Source organism: Pristis pectinata, chromosome 4 (assembly GCF_009764475.1).
Source record: "Pristis pectinata isolate sPriPec2 chromosome 4, sPriPec2.1.pri, whole genome shotgun sequence".
Lineage (NCBI taxonomy): Eukaryota > Metazoa > Chordata > Chondrichthyes > Rhinopristiformes > Pristidae > Pristis > Pristis pectinata.
In genome coordinates this window covers 78425278-78444497 of record NC_067408.1, presented here as the reverse complement: position 1 = coordinate 78444497, position 19220 = coordinate 78425278, and the positions used below count along the sequence as shown (strand labels likewise).

The following is a 19220-nucleotide window of genomic DNA, read 5'->3' as shown; positions in this document are numbered from 1 at the left end:
GATAGTGATCGGACCGTTAGTGGTAGTGGATAGTGATAGGACCATACAAGTTGCAGATGGAATTTAATCCGGGCAAGTATGAGGTGTTGCACTTTGGGAGGTCAAACAAAAGGAGAAAGTATAAAGTATACAGTTATTATGAGAGGCGTTGATTGGATGGACGGTCATAGTGATAGGACCATCAGCTTGTTCTTCTGATGGCACTACCAGCCAAACATTATGTGTGACTTTTCAATGGCATATAATGACACTGATATACCTCAAAAAATTACTCTTCAGCTATTGAGCGCCAGTGATACGCATTCCTCTCAGCACTGAAATGCAACCCAGTCCTGTTGCCAATACTTCAAGCTGTTTAATCACAGAGTTCCACACTGACAGATCAACCACTTTGCAAGCATTGATCTCCAAGTTGCAAATATCTCTGCAAGACTTTCATCTATCATCCACTCAAGAGTTTGACAAACAACACTGCAAGGGACATGGAAGGAAGGCAGATGAATGGAGTTGAAGTATAGACCAGCCATGATCTAACTGAATAGCAGAGTCAACTCAAGGGGCTAAATGACCCGCTCCTATTCCTGTATCCTCCACTAAGTGTTATTTATAATGGCACCTGTGCATGAAAACATATTTAGGTACTTCACAATAATACTGACAAATGCCATGATAATGGAAGACTATCCAACAAAAAGCATACTCAAATCATTTTGACCAAGATTTGCATGTAACAGCATCACAGAGAGTTGAAAGCTAACAAACCTTCTTTGTTGAGATACAAATACAATGAGATTGAGCTCTGTAAATGGTACACTATTTTGTCTCTTACCTGCTAGCATAATGTTCGATTCGTGAATGAGTATCGTCATGTGACAACTGAGGGGATGAGGCAGGTCTGTAATTGAGAAAAAGACCTGTTTACAAAAGTGTAACAATGCACGAGTACCAGTTTTATTTCCTCCCAATGATAACAATTTACCAAAGCTATCTGAATACAATTATCTGAAACACATGACAAATCTTCCCATGGTTACAATCCAGTAAAGGGTGACAAGGAAACAATCCCATTATGATGTCCATTTATGCATGGTCTATCAAAGAGTGCTTGGCAGTAAAAGTTAGATTTATTTATATCTATTTCATTGTTCCAAATGGGTGCATCCTGGCCAAGTGCAGTTTTCGAAGCAACAACTTATACAATGGATCTTTCATCAGAGGATTGACAACCGAGATTTGACAATGAGCCACAGAGATGACCAAAGGCTTGGTCAAAGAGATAGGTTTCAAGCAGCTCCTTAAATGAGGAAAGAGATGGAGAGGTGTAATGAGAAAATTCCAAAGGGTAAAATCTGAAGATACGTCCAGCAATGCTGGAGAGGTTAAAATAGGGCACAGCCAAGAGACAGGAATGGTAAAGGGCACTGATATTTCAGAGCAATATGGATTTAGAGATAATTACAAAGTCAGTGAGGGGTGATTTACAGACAGACTTGAAAGTAAGGCAAAGAAATTTTAAGATAAAGGAACTACTTAAGTGGCAACTGAGGTAAATCAGGAGTGTTGGGTGAATATGATTTGGTTCAAGTTGGGAGCAAGATATTTTGCAATAACAAGTTTATGGAGGGAAGGATGTGGAAGACCAGCGTGTTACATTAAATAGTTTCTTCTTGAGGTAACGTGCATAGATGAGGGCTTCAACAGTGAATCAGGTAAAGTGTAACTGGGCATCACTTCGAGGCAGAAAGACAGGCTTACTGACCGTGTCTGATGTGTAGTTCAGAATTAAATAACACAGAAGAGTTGTGAATAGTCTGGCTGAGCCTCAGATAGGGAGAGGGATAAAGTTGGCGACCAGAAAATTTTGTTTGCTCAATGGACAATTTGGAGATTTAAATTTAGACTGGCAATATGGGGAAAGGCAGCTGAGGTAGAGTTCGGTGTCATCAATGTTATTCACTCCATTCCTCGTTTACTTGAATTAAATAATTATAACTCATCTCCTATAATTATTACGTTCTACTTGCAAGTATTTTTAACATGCATGTCTATTGCTGATATTTCTGATAAACACAAATTCAATTCCCTTCAATGCACTTGAAACGAAGCTGAACCAAACACATTCCAGCACTTTTGATGAAAGAAAACCAAGGACACGAATAATAGAAACATTTCTATTAACATAAATAACAGATATAACGTCAAGGGATTTGAATTGGAGGAATGAAGATAACGAAGGAAAAAGTCCAAGTTCAGAGGTCCAAACGTGCAATTCTTTAACAAATTGACTTCAGAGCTTGAGATTAAGTGTTTGGGACAGACAGGCTGGAGTTCTAAAATTATGGTATGCATACATATACTTAAAGGGAAATCCACAGTAAAAAAATGCAAGTATAACTTGTCATTAACTCTGCAGAATTTTCTGTAAATTAAAAAGAATAATTTTAGTATATTGCTCATCTATTTATTTCCAGCTTTCTCTCGCATTGGCACAGAACTAACACAAATGAGCATTTATTACCAGGCACTGGCAATAACATGCTGCCTGCTGTCATTTGCTTGCTTGACGCATGTTCAAAGCAAAGAGCAAGTCAAAGGAGGAGGGAAACTGCTCTAAGAAATCAAATTTATCCTTTTTAATGTTCTATCATTAGTGCCATGCTGTTGATGGAACAGTCAAAGAGTCACACAGTGCAGCTTATCATGTCTGGGCTAACCTTTGAAAAGTCTAACCAACTTAGTCACACCCATAGCCATTTCACCCTGGCTGACAGTTTCCCCCTTGACATACCTTGCAATTTCCCTCAAGTTATCATTGACTCAGTTCTCACCACTAAATCAGAGCAATTCAGATCACATCAGTGCAGTTCTGATGAAAGGTCCTTGAATTGAAACATTAACTCTGCTTCTTTCTTCACGGATTCTGCCTGACCTGATCAGCAACTCCAGCATTTTCTGGTTTTATTTCGGATAACCTCAACTCAGTACATTAAAAACTGTCGCAAATGGTTCTTCTTGATAATTGCATTTACTGTGTCTCATATGACTGCTGACCTTTCTGCTGCTGGAAGTAATTCCACTTCATTTATTCCATCAAAACAGTGCATGATTTTGAGCATCCCTATAAATTGCCCCATAAAATTTGCTGCCTTCCCTAGCACCATTCTAGAAAAACTCCACTGCACCTCATTTAAAACACAAAGATCCTTTCTCATGTATGATGTGCAGGATTAAACAAGGTAATCAGCAAAAGAACCTGAAACAACATTAAAAAAACTTGCTTTTATCCAACGAGTGGCTACATTTGAAAGGTAGTACCTGACAGAGGGATGGACATAAATTGAATACTAGTCTTTAAAGGGATAAATCCTTGCAAGGGGAAAAGATGGCAGATATATATTGAATGTGCAAGGGAACAGGATCAATTGGATTGCTCCTCAAGGGAGCCAGCACAGACCCAACAGACTGAGTTGCCTCATTTTGTACTGTACTATTTTGTGGCTGCATGCCTGAGAGCTGAAGGTATGTAATAGTGTGCAAGTGTCAACAAAGAAGAACTTCTATCCAGACAGAGCTTATCTTTTGGGAAATAAAAACACCAAACTTTCCAGTTTAAGGCATAGCAAATTTGAAACCATAAATAACAATTTTAAGTTACAGCTTTCGGAAAGCTGCATTATCTGAACTCATTATCCATTATCTCCAGCAGAGGAAAACCTTGCAAGAGACACCTAATGAGCGGTTTCTTTTGTTGTGTACTTTAATGATTTGCATTCATGTGCCCAAAGTAGTGCTGTACCATCTGTATTAAGTCTATAATTTCAGGAACCACATTAACCATGCATTTTCACTGTTCCACTGGTGACGTGAGGGAAAGAATCCCTTCCAATTCAGGGATAATTGAATCTGTGGAAGATCAACGGCAATTTTTTTCCATATTAGTGTTTTAACCAGGTGATTATAACATTCAAGTTATTCCTCGGAACTTCCAGGAAATCCACTGCAGCAGAGAGCAAACTTCTCGTGAAAGTTTAAAGGTTACAAGAAAGATACTATTTTACTTCTGATAGCTTGGGTGATAATTTTGTGCTCCTTCAGGTGAGGGACATCAAGGATGGGGAGTGCTACTCTTGACTATTTCCAACACCCATTGTCAGTGCCAATCGTTAGGTAAATATACTTCAACTTTATACAAACAATGCAATCGAAATTCATATTTGGTTGTGGTGCAAAATAGATGGTCTTACATCAGTTCCATAGCAAGCTAGTGAATAGCAAGTGGCTAATGCAGTACTGCCAATTTAGTACTACCACTCAAGTCAAACTGCTACAACATGTCTCTAAGTTAATTCAAGGGTAGTACCAATCAATGCACTGTTAGGGTTTCAACCTCCTTTCATCTTTCTAATTCAGTGCCAAAAACTGCTGGATTAAGAGCAGTTTTGAGTTGGGAGACCATGGGCACAAGCAAGTGGATTGAAATTTCCTGAAGTCATTTCATATGGGATCTCAACAAATGGCAGGCAGAGGAAATTTGGTCACCATCATTCCAGGCTAGAAATGAACAAAAGTTGAGGTGAAAGTGTTAAATGCACCACCCAGTGCTCATGTAGGAAATGATTTTAAGCATCTTGTAACTAGATAAAGTTGTCATCAAAAGCATTTTAACTTTCAAAAATTTAATAACACAACTTCTTGTACAAAAGCAAACACAGCCAAGCAAAAAGAATCCTCGGGAACTTACAACCGTACAAATATATATTTTTATAAAAGGAAAATAAATAAAGAAGGATGCAGATGTGTACAGAAGGTACTCACTCATAATCTACTGGCCAGAAGTTGATCAGAGTAACAGGACTGCAAGACAAAAATGTGGAGATGAAGAGGCAGCTGAAACTCAGGGGAAATGCATCAAGCATAAAAAAAGAGGGGAAAAAGGGCAGCAAAAAACAGCAATGTGAATGACCATGGAAGCAATATAAAGAAACAGTATACTATGTACATGCTGACATGCAAATCTTCTGCAACAGTAACGATGAAAAGAAACTGATTTTTCAATGATATTAAAAATCAATAAATTTAAGACATGCAAAACTGAGAGCAGCTGTATTACATTGTCCACCTCTACGCAATTTACTCCTTGCCACACATGAAAGCGATGACTTTTAATGGGGTTCCATTCTGTGGTGGGGGTGGGAGTGGGGGGTTGTCAGTAATCCTATATTGTCTCACTAAAGCAATAATCATTCATCTGCTAACCCAAAATCTGACCACTAACAGGCTATTTATCAATAAGTTTGCTTCCATCCTCATTCGACACTTTCCAGTATGACTAAACAAAGAAACACTGAGACATGGAGCCCTGGGGTATTTTCCCTTTCTTGGGCTGGGAGATTGGACGCTGACTGGTATGTTTCCATGTTACTCATTGGGATCTATTAACTGAGGGTAGAAGATAGGACCATCTGGTTGGGTTGGCTCTGTATCACATTGTGCCAGCACATTTACTCAGCTTTCTTAAGAACACGCACCTTCATAAAGCATTGAAGATTTACTGCAAACATTACTAAAATAGTTCAACGAACATGAGCTGTTGTGTGCCATTTCAGCCTCCACTGTTAATATACTGGGTTAATACTTCTGGACAAATGTAATCCATTCCACTTTCTGATCCAGCTATTCACGATGCCCCAACCACAGGTTGTCCGTGTGCATGCATGCCTTAACTGAAGTTATCGACTTATTCCCAATGACACAAATATGGAATTTTATTCATCTAACAGACATTCATTATTTACATTATGTCATAGGGATTTGACTGGATACTTACCGCATAAGAACAGGGTCATTGTATGCCCAACAGAAGCACAAGAACTGTACAGGCCAAGGGTTATACAGCAAAATCATTAACCCTTACACCCGGGTTTACCAAGGTAATAATAAATGGCTAATTAGCCACAAATAAAAATAAAAAAATCATGACTTAAAATTATTCAGATCAGATTGATAGATGGTCCACATTTTTCACTTAATTACCTTGGATTAATCTATGATGCTGACTATTGGGCTTACTTTGCAAGAAACAATGTGAATGCTGTCCAGCTTACAGTTGTCACACAAAATCAATCAGCAGGACAAACTGTTACAGAAACCTGCACTATCATTGAGGCATTCAGTGTGACATTTCAAGGGTTAAAGCTGCAGCATCTTTCTTTGGTGGTCTCCAGAGCCTAATTTCAAAACCATCTTCAATTTATCATATAAAACCCTTCCCGAGTCATTTCCTGCCCCTCAGTAATAATCCCAGCAGGATCATTGACATTTACATTCTGCAGATGATAACAGCATCGCAAATGCTACATAATTTGCTGCTATCTGTTCCCAACCCCACGATACAGTGAAGGAAGCACTCTGCTCTAATTTTTCTTTTCTTACCACAAAAATAGAGCACAGTAAATATGTGGTCAAACTAATGGACGTAAAAAATTAAATAAATTCACAATAGAAAATGAATGGGGGCTGGGATAAGGAGACCTACCATAACCCACTTCGTCATAATTTACATTTTACATTTTGGCATTCACAACCCATCAAAGGATTGATTTTCCCACAGTGGCAGCTGGCAACAAATTTCAATTACTATATAGAATCAAAATTACAAATGACTGTGGACGATACTACCTTATGGACAGCCAGTGAGTTTGTGTTTCTTCTCACCACAATCTCAAACAAGAGCCCTTAACTTTTCAGAATAAACCGGCTGCTGACTCCTTTGTAACAGCAGAGGAATGTCACACAGTTTCTAACAATCCATCTCTTAAATCTCCAGAAGTATTTTCCAGCCTTCTCCCATTTCTCTTTATCATTTTGTATTCCATAGGGAAAGTGCCCCAGTGAAGTGCAGTTCTAAGAGATCACATCTTCCAACAGAACGGAGGTGAATTTCACAACTGAGGTTGGCTTCTTCATAGGTAGGCCCACAAAACAGTAGGATCCATCTTCAGTAACAGTTGACTTACTCAATTGCAGGATGCTTCCATATACCTTAACCTTAAAATCTTTCAGTCTTTCATTCACTTATTTTTCCACCACACAGTCTAATTTTCTTTTCTCCTTTGATGTAGGATTCAAGCTGGTCATCTTGCTCAAGTGACCATTCCTTTTTGTGGAAACAGAGCCGATGGGTTTTGAAAAGAGATTTGAAAATTAGGGAAATATCATCGCCTTGTCCAATCCTATGCTCACCCAACATCCACACACCCCAGTGAGTCTTAAGACAGCAATGAAGAATCAAAATCTTTCCCAAATTTTCCATGAGACATAAATATTGGACCATCAAATTTAATAACAGACATGACAAAATTTTTACCTCAGGTCAGCTTACTCAGGATACACTATGAATTCAAACTGTGCCCTTACAAGCATGTATGGTTTAGTTAGTATATTGCCCTGCCATGCATTCATTGCTGTGATGGGAAGAAGCTGACTTACACCCACCCTTTCCATATGTTGCATCAAATTAATTGTACATTAACTGCGGTCAGACAATTGTTTGATCTTAGAATATGGGAGGACGAATCTCCAGAGGGAACTAATTGATTTGGGCTCATGCTTCACTCAATAGCACTGAACTCTCAACAGTGAAGTTTTCACATTTGCATTCTTTTTATATTCACTGAAACTGGTTTAGCAACTTTCATTTCAGTCTCCAGCGTAATCCTTCATCTCCTGTTGGGACCCCCTCTCTCCTCTGCAAAGTCCTCAGTGATGAGGACCACCACCTAAATGCAGGTTGCTGTTGTAGCTGCTCGTGGTTAAACTGATCATCTTGATCAAGTGGTGGATCACTGTTGTATCCTTATTGTCATAGTGAACAAAAGGGGAGAGTGATGATTATAACACTTCTCCATGTACATCTGGCCGTGCATGTCAACAGTTGATATTAAAGAATGTAAGAATTAAGTTGATGAGGCCACAAAGGTAAAGGCTGTGAAAGAAAAGGAAGCATGAGGAACATTCATATTCCTGGTATAATCAGCATAAACCGAGAAATGGATGTCAACAAAACCAACAGCACCTGAAACCGACAAGTTGAGTGCTTCGATCTCAGAACAATATAGATCATGGGAAACTTCCACTGGCATTTCACGGAAGTGAAGTTACCTCTGCAGTGTGTCACCTTAACGAGAAGGGATGTTTTGTGATTTTTCCAGCAGTCATTCCAAGAAGTGCAAACTTGAGATAAAGCTCAATACTCCAACTATCACAACAAGTTTGTAGATATTCTTTCCTTTGTCTTGGGTGCTTCATATTTGTAGCTGAGAACATGCGAAGAGCAAATGGGCAAGTTGCTGTCTCTATCAGCATGGCCACCACCAGTTATGCTTAACCAAATTTTTCATTAAGCTTGAGAGGAAATTCACTCCTAAAATTAAACATCACTTTTCCAACAATCCCCAAAAATCCACTTTAAAAACAGTATTGAAAACACACATAGTTCCCATTTCAACCTCATACCATGGGAAACGTTGTTTCACAAATCTAGCTGCACAGGTCTCCATTTCAAAGTTACACTGCACATGGTAGAACAAAGAAGACACAATAACATGTTATTCACCTCATCACCACGTGAATCAAAATGAATCAATCCATGCACCAGGACAAAACGTACACAATTTTCTGAAAATGATAAAGTACTTTAACCAACTAGCGGGGTAGTTCTACTCAGCTGCTCACACTATTCATGACTAGCAGTTGCCTTTATGGAGGAAGCAAGAGGCAAATAGCCAGCAGTGCACAGTAAACAAGGCAAAATCAGGCAAGAATCCAAATTTGATCAAACTTAAAACAGCCATGCTAATTTTGACAACTCAAACCTAATTCAACACTTAATGTGAATAATTTCTCCAATCCTTCTAATGGCAGATTATTCATCCTTAACAATGTCAACATTGGTTTGGTTTGATCTACAATAAAAGCTTGTGATTAAAGTAGTTCTGGTGTGTGGGGGGTTTATGTTCACTTACCACACCTGGTGTAAATAGCAGTCCCTGTTATATTCACAAAATAAAATTATTATTATTGGAATAAAATGTGATCCACTTACGTTTCTAAGTTATCCCCCTCCAGAACTGTCTGCACCGGCAGATATCCCATCCGGGGATGTTTTGCAAAGTACCTCTTTGTTCGGAACTTGTTTTTTAAAACCTTGGCAAAATCTCGGACATCTTCTCCTGAAGTTGTCTGAAAGAAATATAAACAGTAAATTATATTTGAAATGACGTTACACATGGATGTTGTTATTTTGCCTACACCTTCAAACGAGAATCATGTAATGAAACTCTGAACGACCACTGAAATTTAATAAAGGAGTTATATGTTAGAGCTTTGTACCCTATTACACTACAGAGTAAATAATGAAGGAGACAACCCCGTCACTGAAGTGATCCATGCTCCAGCTAAACGTGACGCTGGAACAATTCTTGGGCAGGGGTTATGTTGGCAACAAATAAAATGGCTCCCATGTGCCGTCACAAGTTGGTTGCAATTTTTGACCATTTATACCAGGGCATCAAACATATAGCTCCTGGAATGCAAGAGAGAAACAGGCAAGAGATAAAGAGCAAGGAACAAAAACTTAACAAAAAATTAGAACTTAGTGGCAGTATACATGGAGGCAAAAGGTGTGTAACGATATTTCTGGTAGAAACCCTGCATCAGGCTCTCGTCTCTGTATCAGACACACAGTCTTGATGCAGGGTCGAAACAAACGTTGAATTATGCCCTTTACCTCTTCCGGGCAGGTGTGGTGGTGGGGGGGTGGGGGGGTGGGTGGGGGAAGAGGAGGAGATGGAGCAGTAGAATTGGAAACAAGTAGAGGAGAAAAAGAGAGTGGGGACAGAAATAGGAGGTTGAGGGAGAGGAGGTCAAGAGACTGAGGAGAATGGCTGAAAACAAGGGTGACTATAGTGGTGCTTTGGCAGGACAAAAGAAAGCAAACTTGGATTCAGGGTTTCTAAGCATCAGGAATAGGACAGGGAGAAAGCAGCAAACTTGGGCTTGGGACATCAGGCTTTAAGTGAAAATGGAGGAAGGACCAAGCAATGTGGTGGTGCTGTCCACACTATTTCCTTCAGCCAGGGAATAACAATAGGGTCACACCATGAGTGGGAGCTGCTCCCAGTGAAACTAATTGTCTTTGAGCTCTGACCACAGCATTTGCTAAAACTATTTGATTCCCTCTCTTAAACGGAACAAAATATGCCTCTCAGAAAATATCAGCTCTCAGTAAAGAAATAAGGGAATCAGTGTTGTATTTCTGTATTTCTTTGAAAGCATGAATGAAAGCCTGTGAGCTTGTTTTGCAAGCACAAGGTGTATGAAAAGAATACAACATTCAAAGATGGCTGGAAACAAACCATGTGACATGAACAAATAAAATTAAACAAAGCTCAGTTTTTTGAAATAGCACTGGTATTTAAAGGCTTTAAAGTCCAGAAACACTCAAAAGCTTTAAAGAAATTAACTGATACTTGTTTTAGTTTCTGACAGACTTCACACTCCATGGAAATGAATGGGAAAGCACGAGCAGTGTCAGGTCCAAACGTTTATTGTGGGGATTACCACAGCTTTGTATTGCCTTGCTGACTATTACCACGGGGCATCTACGTCTTTGTGTAAATACTAAGCCGCTCATAGTTCCACGAGGAAATTGCATCAAAATCTGGCATGAGCAAAGGTTATCAAACCATTTCTATGAAGGAGAATTTTTGACAAGCTACACACCAAACCGTTCAGTGAGGTGGGTATCTCTTTGCCAGAATTGAAGTCCAAGCTTCACCTGAAATTAACCCTCATTTCAGTAGCAGAGAAATACTGCTGCTGCTCGTTGCATCTCCAGAAACCTAATGTGGCATGTTGCTTTGCCAGTAAATATTGGTGGTTAAATGCAGGAGGTCTGAGTGCAGGCTGGAAGAAGTCTACAATGGTGGGCAGCTGATGGGATAGGCTGATCAGCCCAGCTTCAAATTATGTCCTTATTACAGAGAAGGCCATTCAGTCCATTCAGGTAATGTCAGTTCTCACAGTAATCCCATTTCTTTCCCTGTAACCTATTTGTGCTCATTAACACCATCTTGATTCTCCTCCCATCCACCTCCTCCAGAAGCAATTAATCAACCAACCTTTGGAACGTGAGAGTAAAGTGCAGCACCTGAGGAAAATTCACTCGGTCACAGGAATAATGTTGCAAACTCCACACGGAGAGCACCTGGGGTCAGAATTGAGCCCTGGGCAGTGGAACTGTGAGGCAGCTGCAATACTTGCAGTGCCATGGAACCACCATCTACTTCTTCATCAGTGCCTTCCTCTCTGCCTCTTAAGCAAAACCAAACATTCACTCGAAACTTATGCGGTGCATCTGCCTACAGCTACCTTATACAGACTTTTACTGTATTTTTGAAGTGATCCAGTGCTGATTTCGGGTGTCACAAGGGATGTCGATAAATGCAGCAACAGACACTACAGAAATGATTTTGCACCAATGCAGATCAGTTACAAGATCTCAAGTTCAGAAACTGATAGAAAAAAAAGAGGCAAAATTCATGCTGATTTTTACTGCAGTTTGTCCAAATAACTTCTGCTGTATGTGGACTATGCTAAGTGCCAGGATGTTGATCAAGCTCACAATATAAAATAAGTTTGACATTCCTGGTTTATTTGTTTCCAACCTCTTGAGCAACCATCCACGTTTAACTCTAGAAGTTATCAAAAAGAAATAAAATAGCTGCCACTGGAAATGGCTCCATAATTGAAGAATACTATTCGAATTACATTGAAGGAATGAAAACACAAACTCCATTAATCTTCACACTCTAAAGACTTTCAGCTAAAGTACATCTTCAATTTCCCAGGCATTTGCTTTCAGACTGCTACAGCAATTCATAAAAACAAAAATATGGCAGGAAACATGCTGCAATATGTCAAACTCAATATGAAGAAATCTCAAGTGAAAGGACATTATCTCAAGAGTGTTTTGATCTTTTCTTAAATATTCCCTTTTCATATTTTAAACATGTTGATGCAACACATCATAACTCAATTGCATTAAATGCAGAAAAGCTGACTACGCAATAAATTACATTAATCTTACATTCTTTATCCTGAAAAAAATACCAAGGAATATTTTTCAGTGCAATCAATTTGCAATGTACATGATGGAAATTCTGGATATTTCCAGATGATGAAGGAGGAATTATGTGGCTCCAAAATTCATTTTACAAATGCAGTGAGGACTTCATTAAAAGAAAATAATTGGATTTTGGTCCCCACAGTAGTTCTCAACAGTTTCCTCAATAAAGCTGAAAATGACAAGTTATTAATGCAATAATGTCACACATGGTTAATGACAGAGGATGAATTTTTTTTGTTGTGCTTTGTTGACAAATTTTGCCAACCCCATACAAACAAGATTCTGAACGACAGTTCTCAGATGAAATATTGAACAAGTAGAAAAAATTGTATGCCTTCTTGCAGTGAAAAAGTTGAAACAGTGAAACAGTGGACTCTCAACCAGGACAGGGTGATACGAATCTAATTTTGATGACATCAAATTGCAACTTTTGTTTTCCTGGCCTTCTCTTTGGCTCTTTCTCCTTTTTATTCCTTAATGATAAATTTCTCTTCCTCTCTTGAAGACATCAGAGATAATTTTAGCACCAAAGATTAGTGCAGAACAAATGACTGGGAATCAGTGGCCAAATCGGTAAGAGTGACCTCATCAACTGTTTGCAAAGATAAAGAAAAAAAGAGATGGGAAGGGAAGAATAAGAGAGGCTGTGAAAGAGAGGGAGAAGGGGAAAAAGGGGGAAGGAGAAGAGTGAGACACAAAGAAAAGAGCAAAACATAAAAGTGAAAAAGGGGGAGAAAGTGAGAGAAACTAGTGTTTGTATGGAACCTTTCCCAACCTCACCATTTCTCATATCACTTTATAGCCAATGAAATGCTTCTGAAAAGTAGTGGCTATTGGACATACTTTCAAGGGCACTCCCTGCATAATGTTATCGCACACCGAGGGCCTCAGTACATTTGCGAACCTGGCTGATTACACTCTTTAATTCTTCATTAAGAGACTAAAACATTGTCACAGGTTTCTCAGAGAATTACCAATCAGGCTGGGCTCAAAATAGTAGAATATACAGAAAGATAAAGCAAACAAAATATTCTGAAGACTAAGCTGTCACCTTTTTCTGATGTTGCTTTCGAATGCTTACGGTTCACCACTTACCGGTGTGCAGTATTCCACCATCGGGTAATGCATTTTATGACCTTTCGCTGTTCGACCAGAAAAGAAGCAACTTTGGCAGACATCATAATTAAAGTGCTTTAAGCTCCGGTATCTGCATGCAAAAAGGTGCACAAAGATTAGAGTACATTTTTTGCACTTCCTGAATCCAAATATAATTCACTCGGGATGACAGGCCAAAGGCTTCCTGCTTTGTTTTACCTTACTTGGATCAGAGCAGCTGAAGTCAACGTTAACACACTGTTAACTGCTTTGGGTGAGATCAGCTAACTTGGATTAGATTGTTTTTACTCATTTCCATTGAGAATACTGTATCTATCAGTGATCTAGTGGCAGCTTTGTAAAATTACAGTTGATCACAATACTGCCAATACCTGCTGACAGGTGTCCTGGGTTACAGAAAATTGTTCCCCAATCTGGCCAGAAAAAAAAAATTAGAACACAGCAATTCAAATTCTGCCTAAACTCACACTGCATGTCTCTGTCAGGCCCAAGTTCCTGGAATTCATTCCCTGGTTTCATCACCTTCCCGGACACCCGATTTGCTCTGCCCTGCCTCTGGTTTCTAGTTTCTTCCCATTCATAGTCTGCCCCTTTGTAATTATTTGCTAACCTGATCAACACCTTAGGCATTCCCTTCCCCATTGCAGCAGCTGAGTGTGCCACCAAGATGCACCACCACAAATGACTGAGGTTTCTTCAACAGAACCTCCTAAGTCCACCTGGCTGGACAATAAAGGCAGGTGCAGGAACACCAGCACCCTTCAGCTCACACACCACCATGACGCGGGAACCTGAAGAGCAATTAGAGATGGGTAATATAATCTGGATTTGCCAGCGATGCCTACATCTCACAAAGGAGTCATTTATTGAGCATTCCTCGTTGACTGGAGCTTCAGTGAACATTTATGTGCGGAAGTGGGCCTTGTGACGATGGTGCTCTCATAGTGGACTCGCAGAATTGGAAGATGCCCTCACCAATAACGATGGAGTGTCAGCGGAGTAGTAAAGAGAGTGATGAGACACTGGAGGGATCTGTGGCCGAAGGCAATGATTAAAATTTGATAAATAAGAACCTGTGGAAGTCTGTGAACATTAAGGGGAAAACAGAATAAGAACTTGGCATCAGGACAGATTTTGGGACTGGCCAGTACACAGTACAGATGAAGTCAGGACGAATCAAGTTAAGAGATAATGAAAATTAGCACGGCGACAACTGTGGTAGGAGGGGGGAACAGAAACGGAAACCTGTGACAAGATGGAAATACCTGTCAGGGTGGTGACTGGGACTTCGGAGCAATAAATATCCACTCACATACGATCAGACTGACCCAAGAGGCAGTCACGGGCCAATGCATTAACTTTTAAACAGAAGCCCAGCAGTACAGCTTTGATCCTGCTGAGTTAAGATGACTTGGTCTCGAATGAAGCCACCTGCAGGAATTCCATTCAGACCCCAGCCAGTCGAAATGCTGCCCGAGTTACAATCTGTCTCAAACATTCCCGTAACTTGTTTTCCCCAGTGAAGTGAGATTGCTAACTTGCTAAAATCTTTGACAGACGGGGCGTTGAACTGCCCAGCTCAGCAATCTTCAGCAGCCTCTTGCACTTACCAACAAAATTTAAGTTGTTTGTTTTCAGATCCATCCTGGTGAGCCACAGGAAGCAGCACTGCTCCAACCACCAATACAGCAATCCAGCTCCACTCTGTCACCACCGCCTGATGACATCTCCTCCCATCTAACTTACATAACGGGCCAGGGTCAGCAACACAATGGTCCACTGTCCTCTCCTATCAGATTCCATCTTCTTTAGCCCCTTGTCACTTCCACCTCTCACCTCCCAGCTTCTTGCATCATTCCCACTCTCCCCCTCCCTCACCTATCACCTGCCAGCTCTTGCTCTCTCATCCCCCCCCCGCCCCCCACCTTTTTATACTGGCTTCTCCCCTCTTTCTTTCCCAGTCCTGATGGAGGGTCTCGGCCCAAGGCGTCGACTGTCCATTTCCCTCCGTCGATGCTGCCTGACCCGCTGAGTTCCTCCAGCTCCTTTGCACGTTGACCTAAACTTGATTTTCAGCTCTGTTGGTGAATTGTGTGCTCGACGGCCTGCAGGTCTTGAACCTGCCTGGTCCACTGCAGGAACATCCTCCTATACTTAGTTCCCACCTGCAGGCCAGCACCATCCAACTTCCACCCCTCGCCCCTTCCAAATGTTTCAATTTTGTCACATGTTAGTTCCGCTGCAATGTTTGACAGCAGATCACTTAGAAAATACTTCCACCTCTTGTTTCTGAAACAGAAGTCGAGCCGATCGTAATCTGATCACATTCTTCCTGTTATCCCCTCAGCCTATATTTGTTGAATTCTCTTGCATAGGGAAAGGCAGCTACTTGTTCTGCTGATGATAATACTCCTTAAACTATTTCAGGGAACAGTGTTACAAACTTTGATATATCACTTCAACTTTTCAATGCCTTTAGCAAACTCTCGTGTTTGCTCCAAGTGAGTCTTTCTATTTGCACAGGAATGCCTGCACTGTGACTTCGGCCTAAGGTTGCCATGGCCACCTAAAGGTAAGTCGCCACTTGCTGCCCTCCAGGTGCATGTCATTTATTTTGTGTACTTGAATAACACAAAGACTAGACAGCTGTAATCTCAGCTTGACCACCCCTGGCACGTAGGGATGTTTTGCGCTTTCCATTCAAGGGCTTGGTTAAATTTACTTGCTGTCAGGGAGGCTGAATGGAAAGTTGCCTAACAGTGGAAAAAAGACAAAAGTCTTGTTTCTAAAGCCCATGCATGAGAGACAGCACAAGCTTGCCTGATGAAGGGAAGAGAGCTGCTTAAGGCTTTGGGTTCAGGGACAGTACAAAATGATTCGTGAAGCATCATTTGATCTGCAGAAACTGTGAATAGAGGTCATGTCTACAAGTGCATAACAGTTAATTGAAAACACCAATATATAAGGCTTGAAAATCCTGCAAATCAGCAACAATGCCATGACTTCTCCTCCAGATTTGTTTGTGCCTCTGCCCCTGGCTGTCTCACAGGGCCAGAAGGGAAAATGAGAAAACTGGTCCAATTTCAAAGGTGCCAGATTCCGTAACACACAACCTGTAACAAACCCTGGATATCAGGCAGGTACACTCCAATTATTAGTTATTCACTTGCTTTCACTACTTACGTTGCTTTCAGCAGAAGACGCTGTAGGTGCAGGGAGGCAATGCCACAAAACTAACAGAACCATACAGGAAACCAAGAGCTAAGATTGGGTTTTAATTACTTCTGTGGTTTTTTTTTGAACAGGATAAATAGAGCTCCACCTTACTCTAACATGGATAAAACATCCCCTCTCTCTGTTTCTTTGAAGGTACAAAATATCCAATATGAATAAAGTCAATTTCAACTGTCCCATTCGGTTGTGCTAAAATTGAATGTATTTAGAATGATTTCAACTAGGCAGTAATTTTAGATCACTAGGGAAGAAACAGAAAAGGGTATACTTGTACCTGAATCCAATGATGGGGCATTCTTTACAAATATTGCACTTGGCCTGGTGTTTGGCTGTCTCAGCTGCTGCCACTCTGTGGAGTACTGGCATCCAGACCATAGACTGAGGCTCCAGCCTCATCCAGTCCAAGAATAAAGCTGCCTCAATCTCAGGCTTATTATTGGCCTTTGGAGAGAAGAGAGAAGATATTCAGAGAAATAACTTGACATGGAAAGTTATGCTTGCCCTGGCAGGTACTGTAATTCACCTTTGCACCTCTTAATTCATCAACAGATAAAATTTCTAAACAGCAATGACTCAATAGCAACTGGAAGTTTTCATCATCATTGTCACCTAAGGTAGTGAACAGCTTGCTTTTTCTTTCCTTGTATATTTACGTAGAGTACAGTACAAAAGGAGACAACTCTACAGTAAGTGGTCAACTCGTGAATATAATTCCAATGGCCACAGAAAACATGAACTAATTGGATCAGTCGTACTGATTTCCTGCAGAACCAAGCCAATATCAAGCAGTTTACCAGAGAAAACTAAATGGACCTACACCCATTCCCCATTGATGCGTCTCCTGCACAAGGTATGCAATTGAAGGATGGAGAAGCTGAAGCTGGGTATGCTCTTTGTTTTCCAGATACCAAAATTATTGCAGCAGTGAGGTTTACATAATTCATGCATTACTGTAAATGAATCACATTGGGTGTTTTACGGAAGGTGTCATGCATTTCACTTAAAATGACGAGAACAATCAGTCCTCAGATTGCACTCCTGATCTAAACAGGAACAATTTCATAAGCCACCTCCTAAGTGTTGAACCAAAACCAATTTTATTCAATACCAAACCCTAGCAGGCAAATGAACCACATGGTGCAGGGAAATTAGGTAATCGGCTACAGCATTAAATGGAGGATAGCAAGTTGGTACCCCTGTTTAAATTACTGCTTCTACTGAAGTCACTATTGTCTACTTTGAAATTTATTTGCCAATTTATATGCACAAGATGCAAGTTTATTAATATCTTTTTCCTCTTTTTAAGTGCTCCTTTTCATTAGCCACATCTGTGTAAATTATAAACCTGCACTTCCTATTCTTGAAGCTAAATTGTTTATGTAAATGATGAACTAGGTTCCCAGTTCAGATCTATGTGACATAACACTTCCCACCCTGTGAGAATCTGGCTAAGCAGTTTTAACTCCTACCCTGCAAATAGCAGTTAACTTGCTAAGTATTCTGCCCCTTGTCCTCTGACTCCACAAGTTCTGATCCTAGTCATACATCAATCAGATAATGCTTTACTGCAGGCTTTTTGGGAATCCAAATTTACTGAGGCAGATCTTCCCACGAGACGCCAGCAATAATGCTGAGGCTTCCCAATGTTTTCCAGAGGAAATCCAGAAGCCCAGTTCTGGGTTGGGCTTTAGTTACATCTTCCTCCTGGCTGCTTATGCTGTAGGGAACCACTGTACAGCACCATGAGACTTCTGAAGCAGTCTGCAGATCTCCCACTGCTCAGGCAGAGAAATCTGCCTGTTGGAGTGTTTACTTCAATTCAATTAAGTGAGACAAAATGATTTTAATTGTTTAAACAAGCATTCTTTTAACAAAAAATTAAAAAGATTACTCTCTGTTAAAGAACGTTCCCCCCCCCCACCCCGCCCCCGAACGTCCTAAGTGATCCAAGGATTTAATGTTGAAAGTCTCAATGACCATGAAGAGCTGGTAAGTCTGGGAAGAGGGGACCATTCTGTGAGTACAGCCAGCTGCCTGGTCCCAGACAGCTGCTACAGAGCACTCCACTTGACTGCGATGCAGGGAATCAAAGTCCCAGCAGAAGCCTGTGTCAGGAACCACCTTGGCAGAAACAGCAAGGGCGGACAGCGAGCGATGTATGGACAGCAGTCGACCTGTTCTTCATGTCGACTGAATTATCCTTTACTGCAGTTTCTGTTACTTTTGGAAAAATAAATTACAGAGGAGCACCAAACATGAATAATCTCTTTGAAACCCAAGGGAAAATTCCCTTGCTTGGACATCAAATGAGAGCAGGATGCAATCCCCATCTGAAGAATTATCAATTCTGACAGGACAGCAGGGTGAAAACATGCAGAGAGACCCATCTGATCACTGCAGACTGCAAGTTACAAATAACCCCCGAGCCCTGACAAAAGCCAGAAACCCAGAGTCTTTTTGTGTTTTTATTTTCCTTCATGAATTCTGTGGGCATAAGTCTCGGGAAATGACTTCCTATCGAGCTGTTTCCAAACCAATACATAAATGCAAAACTATTGGACATCTACCTCAAGTAACATTTAACATTAATAGATGCACTCATTTGAATTTTGTATTTCATCACAAGTTCCACCTGTCCACAACGGGCCTGATTCCTGCTCCTATCTTCTATGCTTTTTGTAAG

General features: G+C 40.5%; 1 protein-coding gene across 7 annotated transcripts in view; it reads right to left on the bottom strand.

Annotated features, from left to right (window-relative positions):
- Positions 1 to 19220, bottom strand: part of dmd (dystrophin) — a 1415828-nt gene that overhangs the window by 48458 nt on the left and 1348150 nt on the right. For 5 of the 7 annotated variants that reach the window (XM_052015085.1, XM_052015086.1, XM_052015087.1 and 2 more), the window contains 5 exons: positions 16812 to 16978; positions 13283 to 13394; positions 9104 to 9240; positions 4816 to 4854; positions 830 to 895 (listed from right to left, as the gene is read on the bottom strand). In XM_052015085.1, coding sequence (XP_051871045.1) covers positions 830 to 895; positions 4816 to 4854; positions 9104 to 9240; positions 13283 to 13394; positions 16812 to 16978 — 521 coding nt within the window. The remainder of the gene's footprint in view (positions 1 to 829; positions 896 to 4815; positions 4855 to 9103; positions 9241 to 13282; positions 13395 to 16811; positions 16979 to 19220) is intronic. The other 2 variants (XM_052015089.1, XM_052015092.1) reach the window with 1 other exon arrangement.